At 43.1% G+C, this 27,179-nt stretch overlaps 1 protein-coding gene across 1 annotated transcript; it reads left to right on the plus strand.

Annotated features, from left to right (window-relative positions):
• The first annotated feature begins 749 nt into the window (after positions 1 to 749).
• Positions 750 to 26,020, plus strand: LOC141084914 (ly6/PLAUR domain-containing protein 3-like). The gene is made up of 5 exons (XM_073569862.1): positions 750 to 831; positions 1,973 to 2,098; positions 2,891 to 3,064; positions 23,588 to 23,725; positions 25,448 to 26,020. The coding sequence occupies exons 1-5, from the start codon at positions 774 to 776 to the stop codon at positions 25,753 to 25,755; spliced, it is 804 nt and encodes a 267-aa protein (XP_073425963.1). The 5' UTR covers positions 750 to 773; the 3' UTR covers positions 25,756 to 26,020.
• The last annotated feature ends 1,159 nt before the right edge of the window (positions 26,021 to 27,179 follow it).

Here is a 27,179-nt window from a genome sequence, read left to right on the forward strand (position 1 = left end):
AACCTCTACCAAATGTCAAAAAAGAAAATCGACTTGGAAAGGAAGAGTTTCAACTTATTTGAGGCTTCATGGGTTCAAGGAGCTGGCCTGAAGGGCATGAAGAACTTTTTTACTACAAGAAATAATATGGGACAAGGGTTCTTATTAGACTTGGTAGAAAAAGTTGTGGAAGATTTAACCATCTCTGTAATTTGAAGCTCTTGGGTCTCAAAATCAGCAAAATCTATGAATGCAAAATCTGTATTGTGACCTTCTATGTTATATATGTCAGTGGTCCTCCTAAATAACTAGCACCTCAGTGTGACTTTTCACTTTGTAACTTCTATAGATACACTTCTGCATTTTCCAATGAGGCCATCTCTAAATATGTCTACAGTCTACTGACATCTGTCCTTTTTTCTGTGACGTTAGGAAAGAATTGTATGGCTTACATATTAAGTTTCCCAACGTTGTGTGAACTCACAATTTCAAAAATGTTTCTCTTTTGAAGATAACAAAATCTCGCAAACCTCCTTGACCTGTCGTAAATCTAAAAAAAATCATTAAAACTAACTGTGAATGTTTCACCTCTCCGTGCATTTTTTGCAGTGACACAATAAAATTTTAAGTGGCCAATAACACATCTCACCCGAGATAACGTGTCATCCATTGGGTGGAGCTTCAGAATCAAGGACATCATTAGACTCTCGGGGAACTTCCTAAGCAATCATTGTCCTCCTGTAGGAACCTTCTCCCGGCACTACCAAAGGTGTAATACCATTGGGCTTCCAGCAATGACATCGACCGTCGCTATTTTCTTGGGTTTGATCACCAGCTTCCTTTTTGTAACCGGTAATTTCTTAATGTTTTTCTAGCACATAATATTGTTAGTTACTATATTTCGGGGAAGAGGAAAGATGGAGGAGTTAGAGGTGTCATTACAGTATGTTGCCCAGAAATTACCTCCAGAATTCACTACTTTAAGATCCTGTCTTCCATTTCAGTTGTTTTGATTTACGCTAAAATTCAAGATGGAATTCATCTGTTTTTTGTACAAAATAACTGAAGAACCTGCACAATTTATAAAGAGAGAAAGGAAGAAAAAGACTGAAAGAGGGATTGAGAATAAAAGAAATATACAGTAGAGAAAGTAAGAAATAAAGAAATAAAGTTCAAAAGAGAGAGAAAGAGGAAGAAAGAAATAAAGAGAAAGAAAAAACAAAAAAGTAAAGAAAGAAGAGAAAGAAAGAAAGAAAGAAGAGACAGATTGTAAGAGAGAAATAAAGTAACAGAGAGACATAGTAAGAAGTAAAGAAAAAAATTAAGAAAGAAAGATAGAAAGGAAGGAAGCAAGAGGATGAAAGAAAGAGAAAGAAAAAAAGAATAGAAAGATTTGCAAAAAAAGTGCAGAATACAGATAGAAAATAATTATATTGATCAGTAGATGAATAAATGTATAGAATGTCTGAAGATTATATAATGGATAATTGATAGATAGATAGATATTAGATAGATAATAGATAATATTATTATTATTATCATGTATTATTATAGCGCCATTTATTCCATGGCGCTTTACATGTGAGGAGGGGTAATAGATAATATATAGATAGATGATAGATAGATAGATAGATAGATAGATAGATAGATTAAAAGATAGATAGATAATAGATAGATATATAATAGAAAGATAATAGATAGAGAATAGGTAGATAATAGATAGATAGATGACAGATAGATAGACAGATAGATTGAAAGGTAGATAGATAGATAATAGATAGATAGAAAGGTAGATAGATATAGCTAGATAATAGATAGAGAATAGATAGACAATAGATAGATGATAGATACAAAGATTATAGATAAATAGATGATAGATAGATGATAGATAATAGCTAGATAATAGATAGATGATAGATAGATAGATAGATAGATAGATAGATAGATAATAGATCGATATCGATAGACAATATTAATATTCTTTTTGCTGCAGGTTGCCACAGTTTGGAGTGTTTTACCTGTAATGAGACTTTGGATGTCGGATGTTCCAGTTTGAGTACAATTACATGTACTGGAGATGATAACGCCTGTGCAGCAGTTTCATTTTCTGCAAAATTAGGTAAAAATGACAAAAATATGAATTCTGTTACTATGAGAGCAAAATCTGAGGAAGGGGAAGCTATCCCATGTGACCTTTGATGGGATTGTATAAACATTTAAAATTTAAGTAGTTCTCAAAAAAGACAATGTATTATTTCTTGTATTTGCTGCTTTTTAATGTCCAACGTAAAAAATGTATTATGCTTCCACAGGATAGGTGCTAAGTTGCTGATCTCTGGGGGGGGGTCCCACAGCTGGCACCCAAAACAATACTAAGGGTAACAAATCTCCACAATGGGGGCTCCAAATTGCCCCATCAGAATTTAATGATGCCTGGGATCACCTTCCACTTATTGTCTACATGGCGTCTGGAGCTGAGGATAATTCTAGACAGCGTATAGAGTGCTCGGGTACATGGGCAATTTTAGAGAGCAATCTTGGAATCACTAGGGGTTAAGATGGCAATAAACTTTTAAGCTAAGGCCACGCAACTACTTCAGGATCAGCTTTGCCGAATATCAAATTGGACATGTAGGATGTGTTTTTTTCAACTTATAGGAAATGTGCTGTCTTATATGGGAGAGCAACCACCTAGCACAAGGATCTATACGTAGATGGAACTTCAACCTCTGCATCATCAACAGTTGACTGTGGATGTTATGAGATACTAAATTGTAGGGGATGACTTTATGTAGGGGGTTCCAGACCACAGTTGGTAGAGTTAGGTTTTGTTCTGTAGGGGTTGGCCACTAGTAAAAAAAAAATGTCATAGGGTCACCAGATTGTAACCAATCTCATTGTGTTTCTTCAGGGAACCTGAAGGAGAATTTGATAGTGAAGGGATGTGACCGTGGTTTCCCTATGACTTCCATTGTTTCATCAAATCCTTTTGGCATACAAATTCTTGCTTCAAGGACTCTCTGTGACACATCAACATGCAATGAAGATATCATGGACTTGAGGAACGATTTCGATAATGTTGAAGGTAATGATCATAGAGATAGATGGGGAAATGTTACATCACCTCTAAGCTCTTTAAATTTTTGATAAATTGTATGAGTCGTTTCTCTGCCAATGTCAAGATCTCATTCTGCTGTCCTTGAGTAGAAACATTTGGGAATTCATTAAAGTGTTGGGTTAAATTAAGCATAGACCTCATGCATCTTATAAAAATTGCAATCAAGGCCACCAACTCTGAGATGAATACCAAAAGTAGAAGAGAACACAGAAACTTTATTTTTCTCTGTTGGGGACCCTTCCGTTACATGATGAACATCAATGAAATTACTGCAGCAAATTTTTGACCTAAAATAACACCTACATGAGTATGAGGAGCAATATATAAAGGGCCAAAATACACCAATAAATTGAGGAATACCTCTATAATAATGTGTGAGGCTCAAATTCAATATAAAATAAATTCTTTATTGGATAACAAAATGATTAAAAGCATAAAAATGGGCATAGAATAGTCAGACATAAAATAATAAAGGTAGGTAAGTGGTAACTCTCTAGTGTGAATGCTATAATTTAATGCAGAGCTATATTATGTGCAATCACAGTATTGAGGACGGATACTGAAAAGGTACAAGCCAAAATGGCCAGTGCTGTATAAGTTAAGGCCCTTTAAGGTATATACAGATAAACAGGGAGAGAATGATACCAATGCACAGTGGCATGGAGTACACTTTACCTATCAAAGAAAACTCACCTGACTTATGTTTCGCATCAAGCTTCATCAGGAGCTGAGAGATTAAGAGTGTACTGACATCAATACATAAATTGTATGAGGTTGGCTCGTGAGCTCTCTCTAGTGGTGACATCAATTTTGCCTCAATTGATTAATTGTGTATTTTTTTAGGTTAATGTTTTTTGTGCCAAAAAGTTGCACGTGGTTCACAAATTTTGTCCAATGTCAAAAAAGGTCTCTTTTTCATATTTCTAACCAGTTCATGATCATGCCATTTACCTCTCCTTTCTCACCAGGTACATTTTCACATTTTTTTATGACATTGGGAGAAAATGTAAAGGAGAATTCAAAATATGCATCTATTTTTTACTTTTATATTATTAATGATGACTACAAAGGACTGCTAAAATTTTTTTAAATTGTCTTAAATATTGCATAGAAATTATTTTTATATATCAAACATATTTATGGGAGCGTGACTAGAAACAGCATTTTAGACTACCAGTGTTCCTATTTTTTTAGCTTAGTTTTATGCTTTTTTTCTATTTTATTTTTGCTACTTTTTTATTTTGTCATTTAGTTTATACACTGTGCCCCCAGAAAGTCTTAAAAGATGTTCAGAGGGGTGGGGCTTTTTAACACATTAATCCATTCTGTTTGCTGATTTCCGTTGTAACTGGAAATGGTATATTAGCACCAGCTACAAAGAAATGTAAGCCTCCTGGCTGTTTAGTAGGGTTGCATGAGTTTTCTGGGACCCAATATCTCCTTTTTCCTCATGACACTCAGTGATCACATAATCACTGGGTCTAGAAAAGGAAGCAGGGTAAGTGCTTCTTAATCTATATACAGAGTGCTTTTTTCATAGAATCACTCTAGTGGGGGGGCTGGATTAAATGTGCAATAAATTTTGCAATTTTTTGAAAAGTTCCAAATCAGGGGAAAATATCTGAAAATATCTAGAAACCCTAAACCATGCCCATAGTGGTGAGTTAAAACACATATAAAATAGACTTAAAAAATGTGCATAAAATAAATATGAATTTGATGCAAGGGATGACTAAAAAGGAGCAAAGTACTAAAAAAACAGATAAAAATGGATGCAAGTGCTATAATTAGAGTTGAGCGACTTTTGGTTTTTTAGGGTCGCGTTTCGTTTCGTGAAACCCGACTTTTCCAAAAGTCGGGTCGAGCAAGATCGTCCGATTATAGGGAAAAGTCGGGGTCGTCCCGAAACACGAAACCCAATGTAAGTCAATGGGGAATAAAAGTCGGCAGTGAGAGGAGGACAGGAAACACACCTACAGTGCCCATTTGAATGCCAAAAGCATCAGTTCTTCTTACTTAAGCTTGTCAACCTTAATTAACTTCATAATACAAGTTACGCACTGAAAAATGGGGGTTATTTGGCTAAAGTTGTGGGGGGGGAGGGCTGGCTCCAGGTTTTCATGTGCCCTGGGCGAAAGAGCGCCCCTTTAACACATACCACAACTCATCATGCTCCGATACGGCAGAGAAATAGCGGTATAGTACAATGAAAAATACTTCACTTTTTACATCTCATGACGAGGCCCATCTATTTCTCCATACAGAATCATTGGTCCCATATAATGTTTGAAACAGTATATGATGAGCTCCACATAATGCTACAGTATATGTTGGTCCCCATGGATGAAGCTCCACTGTCTTATGGGCCCAAATAATGCTCCAAACATAATGGGCCCCATTTCTAATGCTCTAGTGTATAATGGGCCCTGTAAATGCTGCTCCAGTGTCTGATGTCCACCTTTGGAATGTTCCAGTGTATGGTGGGCCCCATCTATCATTCTCCAGAGTAACGTGCTCCCCAAAAATTGCTGTCCCAACATTGAAAACATATACAGTTCCATCTTACACGGTGACAAAGAGGAAGCTGCAGATGAAAGTGCAGGGACTACTATGAGGGACCCTGTGCCAGTGCCCGCGCCCAAGAGTCGGCCTACCCACCTGTCCAGGGCAACGGCACTCGCACGGAGTCGTGCGCTAGGTGGTGACCCCGGCCATGGGGGGGGAGGCAGCACAGTTAGGGAGTTTTAGAAAGTGGCATATGTTGATGTTGGACATTCAGCTGATGCAAAAGGCGAAATAGGTCAAGTCCCAGGAAGAGGTGGACCAAAGCAAGCCATTTTTCTGTCACCCTATGTGTCATCAGGGGAAGGTGGGACAAAATCCTTGGAAACCCATGCATGGTTCATTTTAATGAAGGTTAGATCATCCACATTTTGGGTTGACAGACGGGTCCTTTTTTCTGTCAGGATTGATCCAGCTGCACTGAAGACTCTTTCCGATAGCACACTTGCAGCTGGGCAAGCGAGCTCCTGTAAGGCATATTGTGCCAATTCAGGCCAGGTGTCCAGTTTAGCGGCCCAATAGTCAAAGGGGAATGACCTGTGTGGGAGAACATCGATATGGGAGGAAAAGTAGTTTGTAACCATGGTTGACAACTGCTGTCTCCTGTCACTTTCCATCGATGCAGTATTACCAGTTGTGTGAGCGGTATTTGAAAAATCAGTCCACAACATTGTCATGAAACCCCTGTCTCCAACGCCACTTCTGCTGTGTGCACCACGAACACCACTGCCAAGCTGCCCCCGGCCCGTACGGCTCGTGTGAGAACCATCACCTCTGCTGTGTGCTGGGAATGCCTCAAGCAACCGATTTACCAGAGTTGCTTGTTTATTAGCCAATATTAGGTCAAGGTTCTCCTGTGGCATGATGTTTTGTAATTTGCCTTTATAGCGTGGATCCAGGATGCTGGCCAACCAGTAGTCGTCATCGTTCATCATTTTGGCAATGCGGGGGTCCCTTTTTAGGATCCGCAAGGCATAATCTGACATGTGGGCCAATGTTCCCGGTGTCAATGATGCACTGCGAGTGCTGGTTGGAGGAGCACTTTCTGGCAAATCCACATCCCTCCAGTCACGCACAAACCCTGTACCAGACCTTGCCACGCCAACATTTTCACTTGCCCCACGAGATGCATCCTCCTCCCCTAAGTAATCATCCCCATCATCATCCTCCTCCTCCTCTTCTTCCTCCACCTCGTCCAGGAGAGGTCCCTGAGCAGACAATGGCTGAATGTCATCAAGGATTCCCTCCTCCTCTTCCTCCTCATCAACATTGGCTGCAGACGCCTGCTCCTTAAGGTGCATCAAAGTTTGCATGAGCAGACGCATAAGTGGGATGCTCATGCTTAGGATGGCGTCGTCTGCGCTTACCAGCCATGTGCATTCCTCAAAACACTGAAGGACTTTACAGAGGTCTTTCAGCTTCGACCACTGCACACCTGTCAACTCCATGTCTGCTCTCAAAGTGCCTGGCCGTGTATCCTCCCACAAATGCATTATGGCCTGCCTCTGCTCGCACAGCCGCTCCACCATGTGCAGGGTGGAGTTCCACCTTGTTGCAATGTCGATAATGAGGCGGTGATTGGGAAGGTGGAGCAATCGCTGCAGCTTCTGCATACGAACGGAGTGTACAGGCGACCGGCGGATGTGCGCGCACAGTCTTCGTACCTTCTGGAGCAGGTCTGTTAACTCCGGATAATTTTTGAGGAAGCACTGCACCACCAGGTTCAAGGTGTGAGCCAAGCAAGGTATGTGGCTGAGTTTTGAAAGGGCTATGGCTGCCACAAAATTACGGCCGTTATCACTAACTACCTTGCCTGCCTCAAGATGTACACTGCCCAGCCATGACTCAGTTTGTCGCTTCAAGTACTCGGCCAGCACCTCGGCGGTATGTCTGTCGCCCAAACACATCATCTGCAACACAGCCTGCTGACGCTTTCCACTAGCTGCTCGATAGGGGGACACATCGTGTGCAACAGTGGCAGCTGCAGATGGAGTGCTCGTACGACTGCGCTCTGTGGACGAGCTTTCGCTTCTGGAGGAGGAGGAGGAGGGTGGAACGCCTACAGCCAACTGTTTCCTATACCGTGGGCTAGGCAGCACTGTCCCACCACCGCTGTCCCCTGTGGACCCTGCATCCACCACATTAACCCAGTGCGCAGTGATGGACACGTAACGGCCCTGGCCATGCCGACTGGACCATGCATCAGTTGTGAGGTGCACCTTTCCGCTCACTGACTGCTTGAGTGCATGGACAATGCGGTCTTTCACATGATGGTGGAGGGCTGGGATGGCTTTGCGAGAGAAGAAGTGGCGACTGGGTAGGTCATAGCGTGGTACTGCATAGGCCATGAGTTCGCGGAAAGCTGTGCTTTCCACCAACCGAAAGGGCATCATCTCAAACGAGATTAGTTTGGCAATGTGGGCGTTCAAACCCAGTGTACGCGGATGAGAGACTGAGTACTTTCTTGACCTACTCATAGTGTCTGGGAGGGTGAGCTGGACTTGAGAGCTGCATATGGTGGAAGCAGTGGTGGACAGGGCGGACTGAGAGAGGGTTGATGATGGTGATGGAGTTGGTGTTCTTTCTGATGGCCTAGAATCAGTCTTTTGTTGATATAACAGTGGGATTCCCTGACTGCTGTGGCCTTGCAACGACACCTCAACATTTGCTGCTGTGCTAACCGGTGGGCTTACAGTGGGGGAAACAATGTAGCATTGATGACTACCTTCGTTGTGATCAGTTGCACATGTGGCACTTGAGGTTTGGTGTTGTGTCCACGCTTGCAAGTGCATGCTGGTTAAATGTCTAAGCATGCAACTGGTATTCAAATTTTTCAGATTTTTCCCTCGGCTAAAGGTCTTTGCGCACTTCTTACAGATAACCTTGGCCTGATCATGAGGATTTTGTTCAAAAAGGTGCCACACTGCACTCTTCCTACTTTGGCAGACATTTTGCGGCCTAGCACGCTGTGATCTTTTGACCCTCTGGACAAGCTGTTCAGCAACTCTTTTGATGTTTGGAACCTGTCTTTGGAGTGCTCCGGGCCTGCCAGATAACAGCTGTTGCGATTTCGATGTCTGCTGTGGATGCTCCTCATCTGAGCTATTGGAAGCAGCACCCTCTTCCCCCAATGGATGCCAATCTGGGTCAACAACTGGGTCATCCATCACCTCCTCTTCTATGTCATGTGCACCTTCCTCTGTGTCACCGTGTATGGTGGTATAGTGTGCGGGAAGGGGCACCTGAGTCTCATCAGGGTCAGAATCTGGCTCTGTACACTGCGAGGACAATGTAGTGCTCTGAGTGAATGTACCAGCAGAATCATCCATCAGCGGCTGTGCATCAGTGCACTCCATGTCAGATTCATCTTGGCCTGGGTAATTCACCATTTGACTTGATAATCCAGGCATGGTATGTGAAAACAGCTCCATGGAGTAATCAGTAGTATGGCCTGCGTCATCCTTCAATCTTGGTTGGGGTGAAGGACACAAGGAAAGGTGTGGTTCATGAACATGAGCCTCCAATGACGACTCAGTGCTTTTACTTTTTACAACTGAAGAAGAGGAGGCGATAGAGCTGGAGGCTGAGTCAGCAATGTAAGACAAAACTTTTTCCTGATGCTCTGGCTTTAAAAGCGGTTTGCCAACTCCTAGAAAACTAAGCGTTCGAGGCCTTATGTAGCCAGACGATGACGCAGGCTCAACACCTCCTGCATTCGGTCCCATTTTGCTCTTGCCACTACCTTCAGATCCACCACCAACATCATCATTACCAGCTGCCAACCCCCGCCCAATTCCACGGCCTCTTCCACCAGCCTTCCTCATTTTTGGTAGAAATGTAGACAAAATCCAACAAACTATATAGTATGTAAAACAAGGTACAAGGTGTCTATAGGGCAGGGGAGATTTTGAATTTCTGCACACACTTTTGGACACTGGACACTTTTGGATTGTGTGAGGCCCAATGAATATCTGAGCGCTATGTGACAGGCTCGATGGCACAGCTGTGACCTAAGTGACTAGAGGATAAGTGAGATTTTGAATCTCTGCACACACTTTTGGACACTGGACACTTTTGGATTGTGTGAGGCCCAATGAATATCTGAGCGCTATGTGACAGGCTCGATGGCACAGCTGTGACCTAAGTGACTAGAGGATAAGTGAGATTTTGAATCTCTGCACACACTTTTGGACACTGGACACTTTTGGATTGTGTGAGGCCCAATGAATATCTGAGCGCTATGTGACAGGCTCGATGGCACAGCTGTGACCTAAGTGACTAGAGGATAAGTGAGATTTTGAATCTCTGCACACACTTTTGGACACTGGACACTTTTGGATTGTGTGAGGCCCACTGATATCTGAGCGCTATGTGACAGGCTCGATGGCACAGCTGTGACCTAAGTGACTAGAGGATAAGGGAGATTGGATTGCTTTTAAAAAAGCAGTTTGCGGAGCAGTGGGTAAACAGCAATGCCAGCCTGTCAGGAAGCCTTAAAAGGCAGCCCAACAACCAACACCACTGATACACCACAATATAGCCTCCCCTTGCACTGCACACACAGTGACTGGTGTGTTGTGCAGGCCAAATTGCTATCAGCAGCAGAAGCAGTTTTTTTTTCTTCTCAGCAGGACAAAAAAAAAAAATTGGGATTGCTTTTAAAAAAGCAGTTTGAGGCCCAATGAATATCTGAGCGCTATGTGACAGGCTCGATAGCACAGCTGTGACCAAAGTGACTAGAGGATAAGGGAGATTGGATTGCTTTTAAAAAAGCAGTTTGCGGAGCAGTGGGTAAACAGCAATGCCAGCCTGTCAGGAAGCCTTAAAAGGCAGCCCAACAACCAACACCACTGATACACCACAATATAGCCTCCCCTTGCACTGCACACACAGTGACTGGTGTGTTGTGCAGGCCAAATTGCTATCAGCAGCAGAAGCAGTTTTTTTTTCTTCTCAGCAGGACAAAAAAAAAAAATTGGGATTGCTTTTAAAAAAGCAGTTTGAGGCCCAATGAATATCTGAGCGCTATGTGACAGGCTCGATAGCACAGCTGTGACCAAAGTGACTAGAGGATAAGGGAGATTGGATTGCTTTTAAAAAAGCAGTTTGCGGAGCAGTGGGTAAACAGCAATGCCAGCCTGTCAGGAAGCCTTAGAAGGCAGCCCAACAACCAACACCACTGATACACCACTATATAGCCTCCCCTTGCACTGCACACACAGTGACTGGTGTGTTGTGCAGGCCAAATCGCTAGCAGCAGAAGCAGTTTTTTGGTCTTCTTCCCTGCCTAACGCTCTCCCTACAGAATCAGCAGCAACCTCTCCCTATACTGAGATCGGTAGAAGTAAGATGGCGGTCGGCGTGCACGCCCTTTTATACCCCCTGTGACGCCCACCAAAGAAAGCCAATCACTTGCATGCCCTTCTGAAAGATGGTGGTGACCCCTGCCTATGTCATCACGTTGCCCACAGTGTCCGTGGATCCTGATTGGCTGAAAAAGAGCGCAAAACAAACTTTTGAAACGCGACTTTGGCGCGTAAGTCGCCGACCTCGTGGCCGACCTCATCCTAGGGTCGGGTTTCGTTTCATGAAACCCGACTTTGCCAAAAGTCGGCGACTTTTGAATTTTTTCGACCCGTTTCGCTCAACTCTAGCTATAATGAATCAGGTCCTTAATGCTTATGTAGAGAATTTGGAACTTTGCATGAGAATAAAACTAACACTAACAATTGCTAATACTAACAATATGTCTTTATGTGGTCACCTAGAGGTTAAGGTGTGAATATCATGCTGGCAGAAATGTTGTGATAAAATACTAAAAATATAGAAAGTTAAGAGAAGATACTTCCGTACAGGTGTGCATGCACACATTGCTCCTATACAGCTCATAAACAGAACCCATGTATGAGGACAAGTCATTAGTGATGAGCGAACATGCTCGCCACTATTTGGTATTCGCCCGAGCAACTCTCTGCTCGAGATGCTTGGAGCTCACCGAGTATTTCCAGGGTTGCTCGGCGGGAGCTCGGGTCCCCACCCTGCATGTTTGGTGCGCTATAGAGAGCCAATGAACATGCAGGGATTGTCTGCCACACAAAGTAATGCAGTAGCCATGTTGGTTGTGGCATTACAGTGATAGGCTGGCCACACAGCATCATCAGGTATATATCAGACTTGGCACTGCCATGCTCGTCACAGTCTGCTCCGGAATCAGGCAGTGTAGGGAGAATTGCTGCTGAGCTAGGGAGAGATTTGCTTGGTTCTTACTTAGTGTGGGTATACCATATACTGTATAATAAACATATCCATCGCAACTAAGAGCCCTTCTGAGGACTAATAAAGCTGCATAGATATCAGTGCTAGGCAGGCAGGCAGTGTATGTGGCAGACTGCAGTGCATATAGCAAGAGGGTCCATTTCAGTTCTGTCTGCTGCTGCTGCTATTACTTATATTTCTAGAAATAGCCCTAGGTATCAGGGGCAAGAAATAATTTTTTTGGATCTTAATCCTGATTATTTGCTTAAAAATAAATTCAGAGAAGACCATTTTTCTACTCAATTTTATTGTGGGCACTGCAGAATACAGTCAGATCCTTTCCATATTACAGCGTTAAAAATCCATCTATTTAAAACTGTGGTTTGTCCATCACACAGATCACATATAATAAGTGCGCTCAAAATTCTGCCATTTCTGGCCTCCATTTAATTTTTTTTGCAGCGTGTTAGCAAAGTTATTGACACCAGTTTGCTAGTAAAAATAGTTGCCTACAGGCCAGCTATTTAAAACTTATATACAGATGACATATGTTTGTTCCAAATTCAGCATTTGTAGTGAACGTGGAAAATATTGTAGTCCATTTAAAATGGGCAAGGCGCGTGGCAAGGGACGGCAAACTGGACGTGATGGTGATGGTGCATGCAGAGGACGAAGTCGAGGCTGTGGCCGTGGGCAAGCTGAAATTGTGCCACAACAAACACCCACATCTTCTCGCCCGACCTTCCTGTCCCAATTACTAGGGGACTGCAGCACACCACTATTGAAACCAGAGCAGTATCAAAAGCCTGTTGGTTGGATAGCGGATAATGCTTCCAGTCACTTTGCCACCACCTCCACCCCTCTGTCTTCCACACGGTCAAGTCTCAGTAGCCGTTAGTCTGGACCGCATATTCCTCACCCTGATCCTCCTTCCTCCCACCATGCCAAGTGCCCAGAGGCAACTGATCCCACACTTGGACACTCTTTAGAGCTGTTCATTTTTCCATTTATAGATTCGGGCCTCTCGCCCGGTCCACTTGAAGCAGGGCAAGAGGAGATGGCATATAGTGATGGCTAAATATTTGAGCAGCAACGGTCACACAAAGGCGATGGTGGGAAAGTGTCACAAGAGGTGGACGATGATGAGACACAATTGCCAGAAAGTCAGGAGGAGGATCACGGTTGCGCAAGTGGATGAGGTAGTGCATGATATAGTAACTGACCCAAGCTGGCAAGAGAACAAGCAGAGCGAGGACAGCAGCACACAGAGGGAGGGAGGAGTAGCACCCCAACAGGCAGGAAGAAGCAGTGTGGTGGCCGCAGACAGAAGGCGGGCAACCGTTCCCCGTAACATCAACATGACGGAAGTTGCCAGTCCAACTGATAGGTCTTCCCGAGTCTGGTTGTTTTTTAAAGACTATATCAATAACCCCAAAAAGGTCATTTGCACCACTTGGCAGGCCAGCATAAGCAGGGGTAGCAAACCTTCCAGCCTGACCACCACCCGCATTATCAGGCACATGGCAACAAAGGGTCTGACTTTGTGGGCAGAACCTCAGGGTCCAGGAACAGTGTCTGCGGGTGACACCACTTGCTTATTCCGTTGTTGTGCGTGCAAGCCAATCCCCTGTCCATGGTGCATGCGAAGATTCCTCCTGCCCTGCAGCTGTCATTGCACACACTCACCTAAACACCATCAGCAAACACATCCACATCCTTGTCCTAGCGCAGTGTTCAGTTGTCCATACCCCAGTCCTTGGAATGCTAGCGCTAATATGCAGCCAATGCCTCACAGTCCACACTATTAAATTGACACATTACCCGACTGCTTGCGCTCGAAATGTTGCCTTTAAGGCTCGTTGATACGGAAGCTTTCTGCAACCTGATGGCGGTGGCCATCCCTCGGTAATCGGTCCCCAGCCGCCACTATTTCTCCCAGTGTGCCGTCCCTGCATAGCACAAGCACGTGTCCCACAACATTAGCCGTGCCCTCAAAAATGCAGCTACTGGGAAAGTCCACCTAACAACGGACACGTGGGCAAGTGCATGTGGGCAGGGACAGTACATCTCGCTGACGGTACACTGGGTTAACATAGTGTAAGGCAGGACCCAGTGGAACCTTGGGATGGAACACGGCCTCCCGACGCAGAGGATTGCGGGCCCTAGGTCAACCAGGCTTGCCCCAACAGTCTACAGCTTCTGCACCTCATCCTCCTCCTCTTCAGCCTCCATTTCCAAAATGACCACATCAGTCACAAGCTGGAAACACTGCAGCACTGCTTCAGCCAAGCGGAAACAGGTTGTGCTGAAGGTAATATGCTTAGGTGTCAAACCGCACAAAGCTGAAGAGTTGTGGACAGCTCTGAAAGGGCAGGCCGATCTGTGGCTGACACCACTGAACCTACAGCCAGGCATGGTCATGTGTGACAATGGCTGGAACCTGGTGGCGGCTCTGAGGCGAAGTGAGCTCACACACGTACCATGTTTGGCCCATGTGCTTAACCTTGTGGCTCAGTGGTTTCTCAAAACCTACCCTGAGCTGCCGGATCTGCTTGTCAAAGTACACCACCTCTGTGCCCATTTTAGAAAGTCAGCTATATTTTCTGCTGTCCTTGCCATGCTTTAGCAGTGTTTGCAACTTCCGGCTCATTGACTGGTGTGTGATATCTCCACACTGCAGGTGTTGGAAAGGATCTCTGAGCAGAAGAGAGCAGTTGTTGACTACCAGCATCAACAAGGCCGTCGGTATTGAGTTCAAACTCCACACATAAGACCTCAGCAGTGGACATGGATGTAAGACATATGTACCATACTCCAAAACTTTGAGGACTCCACCAAGATGGTGAGCGGCGATGAGACCATAATTAATGTCACCATCCCGCTTCTCTGTGTTCTGAAATGCTCTCTGCTCACAATCAAAGAGGATGCATTGCAAGTGGAGCATGATGAGATGGAGCAAGGAACTATGCAGGGTGATTACACACAGCCCAGCCTCATCTCATCCCAACATGGATTGGGTGACAATGAGGAAGAAGAGGAGGAGGAAGAACAGGAGCTAGTTTTATGCACTATAGACAGTACTACTTGCACAACTGTCATACCGTCTGTTCAGCATTGATGGCCTGAGGACAGGGAGGAGGAGGAGGAGGAGGAAGAGAAGGAGGGCATGGTCAGTTATCCTCTTGGTGAGGACACGGATGTCTTGCCTGTTAGCAGTCTGGCACGCATGGCTGAGTTTATGTTATGCTGCCTTTCCCGTGACCCTCGCGTTCTCAAAATTTTGGGTGACAGTCATTACTGGTTGACACTTCTGGACCCATGCTACAAGGAGAACATTATATCTCTTATTACCAAGGTGGTCAGGTCTACTAAAATGGGGCAGTACCAGAAGCCCCTTATTGCAGAATTTAAAAAAAAATTCCCATCTGAAATTGCTAGCGGCAGAGGTCACAGTTCGTTGGACAACCAAGGAGTCCAGGCGAGAGAGACACAACTCCAATCCAGCAGAGGTGGGTTAACACTGGCAAAGTTCAGGGAGAGGTCTCTCAGACCCTCCCATCGCCCTGGCCCTGAGGCGTGGGGTAATTTCACAAGGAATAGAATGTTTTGGGCAGCCCTGCCACTCACTGCATAGGCAAACACTATGGGAGACCCACTTCCTAATAATGGGAACCTTATGTCATGAGGCCCTCCTCTACGTCTCTTCAAAGGGGCATTGAGTGCCTCCAACATTTTGGCAGCCCTTGCATTCACTGCATAGACAAACACTGTTGGAGAACCACTACCTATTCATGGGAACACTGTTTTCAGGAGGACCTCCTGTAAGTCTCTCCTAAGGGGTATTGAGGTGCATCCAAATTTTGGGCAGCCTTGCCACTCACTGCATATGCAATAACAGTATAAGCGACCCTCTGTTTAATAATGGGAACAACAAAGCATAGCCTGTTGATGGCTCTCTAAGAATAGCGAGGACTGACTGTTGGCCCTTTAAGAATAGTAAAGTCTGCCTGATGGCCCTATAAAAATAGGCTTTATGACTTTCAGTGTCCCTCCTTCATAAATTAAACAGGATGTGTCTGATGATGTGTCACACACCACATGGCCAGATAAGGTTGTAAAATGTTAAAATAACATTTCCCAGTGAATGGATTTGTCTTGGTTGAAAGCAATGCTAAAGTTCAAAAACGCTTCAAAAAACGCTACGTGTGAACATAGCCCAATGTGTGGAGGAGCATTTTTTTTTTGGTTATTTATTTTGCCTTATATACAGTACAAGTCATTACCCTAGAAAGGATGTTCCTTAACATTTTTCCCAGGAAAATCCATTTTGGTTTCGTTTTTGTATGTTTTATTGTGTCTGTAAAAGTGGGGTAAAACCCTGACAACATTGTTCACAGCAGTGACCTGGGAGTCAGAAATGCTTCCAGGGGTCTTCCCCATGCTGTTCCCATGTCATTTGAACACTTTTCCATCGATATCCGCAGTTTCTAGTCCCTCTGCAGACCACCGGGGGGGCCACTGGAAAATTGCTCGAGTTTCCCATAGATTTACAATGGGCTCATTGCTCGGGTCAAGCACCTGAGCATTCCAATTTGCTTGTCCCGAGCATCAATCACCCGAGCATTTTAGTGCTCGTCTGTCACTACAAGTCATACATAGCCTCCTCCAAGTCATGTACTATGCGAAAAGAAGTTTCACGTCATTTAAGAGCGCAGCTGACACTGTAGTCAAGTCAAAATACGGTTTGACCCGGAACAAATTCCAAGAAAGCGTTTTATGATTTTTTTTTATTACTATTATATGTGGGGAACAACATATTAAAAGTTTTCCAAAAATTGATCACCACAAAGGTCCTAACTATGATGTCATAAGACGCTGACAGCTATCGCACTAAAAATAATGAATATTTCCCTATTTCAAAGCTGTAGCTTTAGGTTACAGAAGAGTTTGCATGTTGTATACTATATATTTTCATATAACAATTTTTATACAAAGTTTTATACTAACTACATGGACAGGCGAGGTCATGGCGTCATCAATGACGTCATGACATTTATGTACATTTCTAGAAATTATAGAATTAATACACAGTGCATTTTAAGACCTACTTCATCACTGAATAAGCGTGTCAGGTCAATAGTCACTATTTTCATCATCAGACACTGCTTCCTCACTCATATTGTCACAATGCCCTTCTTGATATGGTCCGCATACCCGTGAACAGGTAAGTCCGTGTCTTTTGCAAGTGCACCGAAGTGTACTACAACCACGAGAACAATTGCAGTGAATTATTTTCAGAAGTGTTTCTGGCGCGGGTGAAGTATCCATCATCACTGGAACTAGACTGTTGTTCTGGAATTCCCATCCCCATTCAGTAGTGTCCATGGCCACACCATTGTCCATCCAAAGCATCACTTTGAGGTAACTCCGAAGGGCATGATACTTCGTTGCAGAGGAGGTCGGTGGCAGTCGTTCAGGTGTAACAAAGATTTTGGCTGAACCAACTTTTTTTGCAGAGAGTAGAATACCTCATTGCAGACAGATTGTCTCCAGGTTTGCCCCCGAACAATGCCACCATCGCTTTACACCCAGCGTCTTCAATCTCAGCTCTGTTTTTGTTAGGTGTGGGAAAGATTTTAGCACAGCTATTTAAGACCGAGTCTCCCTTCAAAACCTTGTGTAGACCAAGTTTTTTATCGATTCCAAAAACCACGGAAGTGGTACCGAAACCCGTGAATGCATGAAGGAACAGAAGACTGTTGCAGACATGGTTTCCCAGGAACTTCTTCATAACCTTAATGTCGTATACTGTTGCAGGACTCCCTTTATCCGAGTAGAAAAAAAGCTTGTTGCCATCGCTGGTTGACGCGTGATGAAGTAACAACACCAAAAGATCTGTATCTTCGCCAATGAGACTAGTACTTTTGTTGGATGACATTGACACTGCTGCCTTAACAATCTCCACATCTGCATCCCCCTCTGATTGTATTACGTGGCAACCTCTGTCATTCATGCGCTGTGAAATGAGATTGATAAGAGACTGTTTGTTCTCCACATTCGAAAGGAAGTCCTCCTTTTTCCCGACAAATTTCGTTCCTTCAGCAATGTTCACTTTGTTACTTGTTCGTTTTTTGCGCCATCGCTGATGGGTAATGTCCTTAGTGTTTGGTCCTCCAATGTAACCATCAAATACTATCGTAGCCTTACCATAGTGCTTTAGTGTGAAAGATACATAGTCTTCAGCGATTGAACAATATGTCTTTCCTTCTGACCACTTCAGTCGATGGAGAAGAGAACCTCCGTTAAGAACATAATGTTCCATTTCTGGTACATCCTTGAGTACTGCGTCATCTGAACTCTGTTCTTTTATAGCAGCCATCAGTTGTGCTTTGCTTGGTTTGCGTAAGAGATGTTTTGCCTCAAAGAGGGATGGTGGGTATGGTGAAAGTTCATAGGCCATCACCTCATCAAGGGAAAGATCAGCAGTTTGAGACACCACAAGAAACCTTTGGAACAAAAGAGCGGGGTCTATTGTTTTGTCCTTAGCAACGTCAATAGCCTCACTGGATGCCAGGGTCTTGGCTTTCATTGACCGCTTGTACTTAACTGAAAACAGTGTTTGACCCTCCATTGTTGCCACTATATCTCTGCAAATGGTGAACAGGTTATGGACATTCACATCCTTATTTGCATTGACACCGGTGATAATGTTGCGAAGAGACACTTCATCAGAGAAAGGTGAAAAGGTCTCGAGTTTATCTGCAATTTTCTCCAGGTCGTCACGATCTCTTCTCGTCCTTGACGTTCTTGCCTCCTTGTGTTGTTCACTGGTGACAAAGCTCTGGCGAGTGAAACCCTGCATTGCATCACTGTAGGAAGAGGACACAGGCACAGACAGAGTCCACAAGGCCCTCTGATGTTCGGACATTCCACTTCCTCTGGTGAGTCCTCCTACAGTTTTTAGGGAGTGCATCAGAGCTTGCTCGATGACTAGGTCGCAACCCAGGCCTGCCCAGTACTGATCAGTCCGCCTTACAACATGCAAGCCATTCATAAATCTATGGAAGACTGATGGCATATCATCTTCCAGAGTGGTCATAGACTGGAGGTAAAGGTAGGCGGCCTTCACATAGTTCCCATGCCCAGCAGCTGCAAGAATGGGCAAACATTCGGCTACAGCATGAAGGTGCATCAGCCAGGATCCTGTACGATCGGCCTCGATAAGCTCCATTGCAATTCCAACCATCTGTTGGTAATTCAGCCATAGTTTACTGGTGCGAGAGTGAGCGGATAATCCATTTCTTTTGGTGGACGAGAGGTGGACAATTTCACTAAGGCAGGTAGAAGTGATGACCGAATTCAAGTCACTCTCCCCTGTCAGTGTCCGAGCATACAACTGCTCAAGTTTTTGCAACAAGTCTGCAAAACTGGGATGGTCGCAAAGTACTTTGTCTGCAACTTGCTGAGTAAGACACTGATCAAGGAGGAGATGGCCACGAACTGCACGCTGAACTGCCTTTCCAGTCATGATGTGTTGCACAGCATTGTCACCGTAAATTGTTCCCAAGATCTCTTTGATTCCACTCCCATCCATCAACGTTCCTATGGCACCCATAAGATTCATCAATGTGTGGAAGCTCCCGAGCATCAGGACAACATCTCAAACCGGGCTGTCTTCAGGCATCTAGTGTTTGATTTCTGACGCTTTCCAGTAGAGTGGCTGATCGAATGTAACAACTGCAGCGGATCGCTGTTTATCAGCAAGGTTGCACAGATACTCAAGAGTAGAGAAGATGCATGACTTGTCTCCGGAATACATGTCAATGATGGGCAGGAAGATTACCGAAGACGACCCCGGATGATCACAGTCTTTATGTAGCATGTGCATCATTCCATTCCAGCTCGGTGCAGGCTGTTTGAAGCATAAAGACATCTCCCACAATACATCAACACGGTGGTCAATGGCGTCGAGAAATGGCAAGGGCTTGAATTTTATGTTTCGGCGAGTGTGTTTTGCGAAACGGTATTCCCTTACATCAACTCTGCTTTGTTCAACTATCTCCAAGTCCGCAGTCTTCTGTCTGAGAACAGTGCGGCTGACCTTCCTTCCTGGAGTCACAGTAGCTACCATCCCCATGCCGTGGAAAGTCCCCTTCCAATCTAACGTGATGATATTATGATTGACGTTGTCCGCAGCGAACAGCAGTGCCGTATCCAGTCTGTCTATGGTACCACCGAGTACATCCTGGCCAACAGAAGCAGCAGCGTTTTCCTCGAATCGCTGAACTTCCAGATATGATGAACAATATCCCATGGCTGAGAGACTGTCTACAAGAAATCGAGACCTGAAATGATGATGGAGCTGGACTGCTAACCCAAGCTGCAATGGAGCTACTACAGCCCTGGGACGTACAGCCTGAACAACTGATTGTCCAATGCTTGCGACCTTCCTGTGAATGTCCTTTCCAGCGAAGAGGGTTTCAAGCAAGCAAAGCAAACTCAGGGGGAGACAATCTAAGGCAGACTGACATTCAAGCGAAGAAGTCTTCGGATATTCATCGGTTGAAGATGGGATCTTAGACTTGATATCGCACTTGATTAGTTTGGCCACAGTCTCTGTGATGGCTCTCTTCTGGGCTTCTTCATCCATTTCCTGACTACGGAAATAGTCCCTCAGGATTATTCTGGTCTTTTCATGGAAAGTTACAATGTTAGGCAACCCTATGAATAGCGAATCACCATACCTCTCCTCCAGCCTATACCTCAGCTATTTATTACTATAGGCAGCACTGTCTCCTTCTACAAGATACTCCGTCATTTTCTTTGCAAGATCTGTGACAGTCAGTTGCTCTTCATCGTTGTCCTCGAGAAATGCACACATTCTCAAGAACACTTGCTCTTGGTCCATGCTCATCGGCCTCCCTACCTTCCGCGGTTTCTTTGTAGTAGATCCACCACGACGCATAGGAATTCCGTAATTTGTCCGAAAGTTAATGTCACATGAACGATGATACAGACAGTCTGCAGCATGTAAGTCCTTCCCAAAGTACGTGATTCTCCCTTGAATGGTGATTGCCCAGTCATCATTACGCTGTTTGCAATGTGACAAGATGGACCTTATAAATCCATCCGTTTTGACAAAGCTATAGTCATCGAAATCACTACTAGATCTTGTCTTCACCACTTCATGTCCACAGAACAAACACTGCGTCTTGCTGTCATAGGATCCAGTAGACACCCGTGTACCTCTCTTGGCAGGTGAACGATGAACGGAAGTAGCTTTCTTATGCAAGTCTATTTGCTTCTTGTTTATGTAGTTCATACGACATCTCTTGTGCACCACTGCTCCAGCAGCTACCACAGTGCTAACGCCCCTCTCAATACTGGCTTTATTGATCCCTTCAGCTCCTTTCGCACCAATCACCACTCTTTCTCCGTCATGTTCTACTTCATGGCTGCATAAGGGGCAAGTTTCTTGACTTTCCATCATTTTCAGCTCTGTTAAAGAAGATAAATAAATCGTTAAATAATAAATATAATAATAGTAGTAATTGTAAAAGAAATATGATAGACACTGAAAGGCGAGTCACATTTAACATTTTACAGCTTTGGCGGCCATATTCTTTGACGTCACATTTGGACCCTTTGTGGTAACTCTATCTTGGTAAACTTTTAGTATGCTTTTCCCTACATGTAATACTACCAAAAAAAACAATAAAACGCTTTCTTGGAATTTGTTCAGGGTAAAGGATTTTTTTTTCTTATTTTGACTGGACTACTGCTTATATAGGATTCAATGACCCAAAAAATGTTGGTTAGAACTATGACAAAGCCACAGTGCAATTACACTAAATAAAAAAGGTGCATCCAAAAGATGGTGTAAGTCAATTCAGTTCAATGACCACTCCTGCATTCTGTGTATGATGGACAGGGGCACTGCGAACATTCTCCTACCTGCCGGCATCCTTTGGCTTTCTTTTTATTAGCAGGCCTGGCCTACCAGTCCATAGAAAGCCAGGTGACACAGCATTTGGGCTCGGTTATGGTGGCCATTTGTGGAGGCCTTACTTTGCATCAAAGACCATAGACTGATATGTTTTAGACCTTATTGAAATGAGAAAATTCACATTGATATTGGCAATAAAGCATCTTTAATGAGAATGGAAAAATGCCAAGTAAATGTTCTCTTGTAAAATTAAAACAAACAGCTTCATGACACAGCAACGAATGTCAGATGTCACATCAAATGAGCAAAAGAAACAAAACAGGTTTTATGGATAGGAAGAGGATGAGTCATGAGACTCTGTAAACTGCCTAAGCCTTAAAAAAAATAATGTTTCCTAAAAATCCCATATTTGCTTTTTGTATCCATGAGATCATTTCCAAAGATGCCACTACAATGAATTCTGTAGGGTTACCATGAAAAAACAAATTCATGTGTGGGTCTGCATTACTGATGTATTTCAACTAGAAAGTAGCCATTTTTTTTAGTGGAACTAATTTCTATTCGAATTTTCCCAAACGTCATATCCTCCAGAATTGGATTTTTTTTTTCAATTTCCTTTGCACAAATTCAGCAAAACGGTGGCCAACCGCTCCTGCCATTTTGCTGAATCGTAGCAAGCCAGCGAACGGTAAAACAAAGAATATAATAATAATACTCACCTTACCGCTCACCTTTCCTGCATCCCCTGTAGCTCGGCATCTGGTCCTCTACACCTCTTCTTTTTGCCTTTTCCCTTTGCGTACCTCCTCTTTGGCTTTCTTTAGTCTGGTGCTTCAGTTACCAAATAGACCAAGTAGGGTTTTATCCTAAGTCATAGTGCAAGACTCGTTAAAGGATCGACTGTGACTTGTAGGATTGCTAATTCCAACAGGTGGTGTGAAGAGTTCAAGTCCTCTTCCTCTCTGAAGAGGCAATCTGCATATTAAATTTCCCAGCGAGGTGAGCAAGCCTACTTACCTCAGCATGCCAGAGCCATTAGGCACTCTCAACAAGGAGAAACGTTACCCCTTAGACCTCATGTAGACCTCTGACATCAGTGCTGGCTATCACCCAAGTAACTCACGTCTTATCATAATGACACCTTACAGTAATATCAGAGGTCTACTTGGTGTCAGAAATACCCCTAATTGAAAGGAGTTAAAATGGCCACCATGATCATAAACAGTAGCCATATTACAATTTCATACACACTTCTCTTTCCCTCCTTTAACTTTTGCCCTTTGATGGCTTCAGGTGAAGCAATTTTAGTACAAGATGAAATGTTGTTCTGCTGTTGGGATCATTCTACCATTGATTTCCTCAAGGTTTTCATAATCATCTCATGAATGTCTGCAACATTGTTGGGTGCCCAACCATGTGGTTATCTGTTTTTTTTTTTTTTAAAGAAACCATGGATCCTCGGTTACTCACTAAGTTGATTTTTATTAGAACAGAAAGGTTCATAAATTGGACAAAAGAACAGTCGTGTGTTTCTATGAATGCTCTTGGGTGGACATCAGCCTCCACTATTACAATTAACCATGTTGAACACTCACAGACAATGCTAGTGCCCTCCGCCAAGAACTAAATGATTGGTTGGGAAGGATATGATGGGCTCAGAAGTCACTGCATCCTATTAAAGCATATTATAATGAACTTATTAATGTCATGTTACTTTATGTTATTAGTCAATGGAACCAGTGATCTGGAATGTTACTCTTGCCTCAGCACAAATGAATCACAGTGCTCTGCGGAATCAGCTGAGAAAGTGAGCTGTCCGTCGAATCTCAATTCTTGTGTCGAAGCTGCAGGAAACATCACAATAAGTGAGTAACCTCAAACTTTGTGTGATGGAGCTGTAAACATGTAACTTTAGTCAGTGTGACATTTGTTTCTTAATGTTATTTATTTAAGGGACCAATGATAATCAGCAAGTAACTTTTCTGTAACTTGCTTATTACCTTTTGGTATCAGTAGGCACCGCAGAACTACTGTACAGGAAATCTCACAAAAAAAGATCAATAGATGTAGGGTATGTTAATTTAATATTCAGTTATATGAAACCAAAATGGTGCTAATCAAGTGACTTGCTTGGTAATAATCTTTGGTAATTATAAAATGATGATAATAAGCAGGTGACACCATTTCTTGCTTAATATCTAATCTATTAAAGGGCAAGTACACTTTGGAACCTTGATTTTTCCTATGCACCTGAAATAAAAATATAGAAGCTGCTACTCATTTAATCTAAATTCAACATCTCCTTCCCATGGTAACAGACTAGAAACAAACCATGGGTAGTCTGATCGTGCAATTCTAATCCCTACCAAACCAAATCTACCAAAAGTTTGCTAGTAAGAAAAAGTAAGAAAAAATGGACAATGAAAGTACAGTTTGACTGCTAATACTGGCTACACTGCGTTTTTTAGTAGTCTGGCACCATGGAGTTACAAGGTCAGTGTTGTTACTGTAGACACAGAATTGCAGTAGAATTTTTGCTAAGAATTTTTGCTATAATGCTTTATATTTAATTGCTTTTTCATTAAAAAAAAGTCTGTTTGTGTAGGTCACTAACTCTTTTTAGGAAATTTATCATCTGTCCTTTTTTTTGCTACCCCATCTGAAGGCAGCATGATGTCGGTGCAAAGATCCTGATTACAGTGATGTATCACTAAATTTACTGGTCATTGCAGTTCTCTGAATGCTCAGCCCTGTATGACCCTGCCCCATCACAAATTGGCTGCTTTCTGTGTACATAAGCAGTGAGCTACCAATTAGTATTGGGAGTGTGGTTAGACTATCTTACAGCAGGTTTACTAGTCCTCTAGTGATAATCTCCTGCTGATAAAACTGTGATTTTATCAAAACTACAGCAAGCAGCCCAATACATCACTGAAACCAATGTCTCTGTCTCTACATTAAGCTTTTTCTCAGACTATGTAAAAAAAACCTGACAGATTTATTATAACAACTGCAGTGTCATCATAATGACTAACACAAGGCCATAACTAAATTACTGTTGATGCTACGTGCTATACCTGCATTCAATGGTTTTCAACCACAGCTGTTGTGAAATTACATCTCCAAGCATGTCCTTATGGTTTCACAACACCTGGATGAATTTTTTTTGCCTATTATTTGAATTCCACACACTGCCAGCACCGTTGCTCTTGTCGTCTCCATTGGACCGCAAGCGATAACGTCTCATCCTTCAGTTAACTGACCGCTGTGATTACTGATTGGCTGCAACAGTTCAGTGACTGATGGAAAGGATGTCATGACTTCAGGTGGGTTGATGTTTAATTCATCAGCCAACCGGTGGCTTCAGTAGTGGTGCAGAACCAGAGAATTCGATTGGTACGTAGCTGCCATTGTTTTAACTTAGCACTAAGTCTTAGAAAACATTTCAATTGCTGCCCATTCTGTGTATATTGACTCTGTCTAATATTGGGGGTCTTATGTTCCTCCCTTTAATCCTTAATTGATAAAACAGATGACTCATTTACGCTGTTATAACACCATATGTTCTTTCCTTCCTTGACTTCCAGGAGGAACCACTTTTCCCTTCTTTATTAAGGAATGTTCTTTCCTTACCATTAATACCGCCATCAACATCGATATCGACGTGTACAGCCTATCCTTTAATGCTGCGTTTTGTTCAGAAAACCTCTGCAATAAGAACCTTCTAGTAGCAAAAACAACAGTTACCCCCAATGAAAATGAAGCTTCCACTACCCCTACCACCAAAGCCAAGCCGGTGACCTCTGCCACCAAGACAACCACCAGTGGCGTTGGGAGAACATGGCCGTGCTACTTGGTCATGCTCATCCTAATCACTATGAAATTCATCTTATAACTGCTCCCAAATGTGATTCTGACATTTTGCTTCAAATTTTTTAATTTTCTGGTTAATACTGCAGTCGTACGGTGCAGGGGTTCTGGGTTCAAATCTCACCAAGGACAACATCTGCAAGGTGTTTGCATGTTCTCCCCATTTTCTGGGTATTCTCTGTTTTCTGCTTAGACACCACAATCATACTGATAAAGAACTTAGATTGTAAGCCCCAGTGCTGAGAGGGATGATAATGTTTGTAAAACTTTTTTGGAATATGATGCAGTTATTTAGGCAAAGCATACTAAATAATCATTTTGTTTTTTGTCAAGTTTTTGCTGCTTTGTGCCTTTTTTTACTTGCATCAAATTCATCTTTCCACGTACAGGATTGCCTACTTCATTTTCAGTTTGGTTGGGGTTCAAGTTTTCCAGATATTTTTGCCTGATTCATCAATTGCAAATTTTCAAAAAATTTGTTGCAAATGTACTCCTCCTTCTCCGGAGTGATTTTATGTATTAGGCCGGAGTCACACTAGTGAGGAACACAGACGAGTGCTATGCGATGAAACATCGTATAGCACTTTGACCGCTGTTAATCTAAGGGGCAGCTCCCATCACTGTTTTTTTTCTCGGCCGTATTATGTGTGTGAGTGAAATCGCAGCATGCTGCGATTTGCTGCGTATATTGGCCGAGAATGAAAGTGTATGGGTGTGAGAAAAAAAAAAATCGCACAGCACTCGCACCATGCGAGTGCTGTCTGATTTTTATGCACTGGTGTCCTTTGAAAAGACGGCAATTGATATGCGGCTACTGTAAAATCACACTGCCAGGTTAGAATAGAAAAGATAGAATACAGTGCTGTGCAAATTAATTAAATTAATTGGGACAAAGCATTTTTTTAAGTAAAATTGTAAGTTGGTTACCAGTCAGTGATTCAAACCAGTTTTAACTGCTTTGAACAGGCACTCACACCTGTTCAAAGCAGTTAAAACTGGTTTGAATCACTGACTGGTAACCAACTTACAATTTTACTTAAAAAAATGCTTTGTCCCAATTAATTTGCACAGCAGTGTACATATATATACATAGAAACATAGAACAGGTGTATACATATAATGTCAGTGACACACATATATATATACTGTATGTATTTATATTTCATAACGAGCTAGATAGAAGTTTAGCCAGTAATTCATTTGTTTGCTTCTTTAAAATCAATGCAGGAGCCGAAAGGATAAAAGACATGGATTATGTACACTAAATAGATGCAGAATAGGTAGCTATATACATGTCAGAGACCAATACAATTAGTAGTGTGTGTGTGCAAATTAGGGGACATGTATGTAATTAATAAAAGATTACTTTTGAGGGAAAAAATGGCATGGGCTCCTGCCCAATTTTTACAACCAGAAAAGGGAAAGCCAGCGACTAGGGGCATATATTAA

Source organism: Dendrobates tinctorius, unplaced genomic scaffold (genome assembly GCF_039654945.1).
Source record: "Dendrobates tinctorius isolate UK_male_01 unplaced genomic scaffold, ASM3965494v1 ptg000028l, whole genome shotgun sequence".
NCBI classification, from domain to species: Eukaryota; Metazoa; Chordata; class Amphibia; order Anura; family Dendrobatidae; genus Dendrobates; species Dendrobates tinctorius.

What these genes read in the sequence shown, in the direction of transcription:
- LOC141084914 (XM_073569862.1), top strand. Translation starts at nt 774, where the DNA reads ATGACATCGACCGTCGCTATTTTCTTGGGTTTGATCACCAGCTTCCTT. An exon ending in CAGCTTCCTTTTTGTAACCG is followed by an intron (nt 832 to 1,972) that starts GTAATTTCTTAA and finishes TTTTTGCTGCAG; the next exon opens with GTTGCCACAGTTTGGAGTGT. An exon ending in TTCATTTTCTGCAAAATTAG is followed by an intron (nt 2,099 to 2,890) that starts GTAAAAATGACA and finishes GTGTTTCTTCAG; the next exon opens with GGAACCTGAAGGAGAATTTG.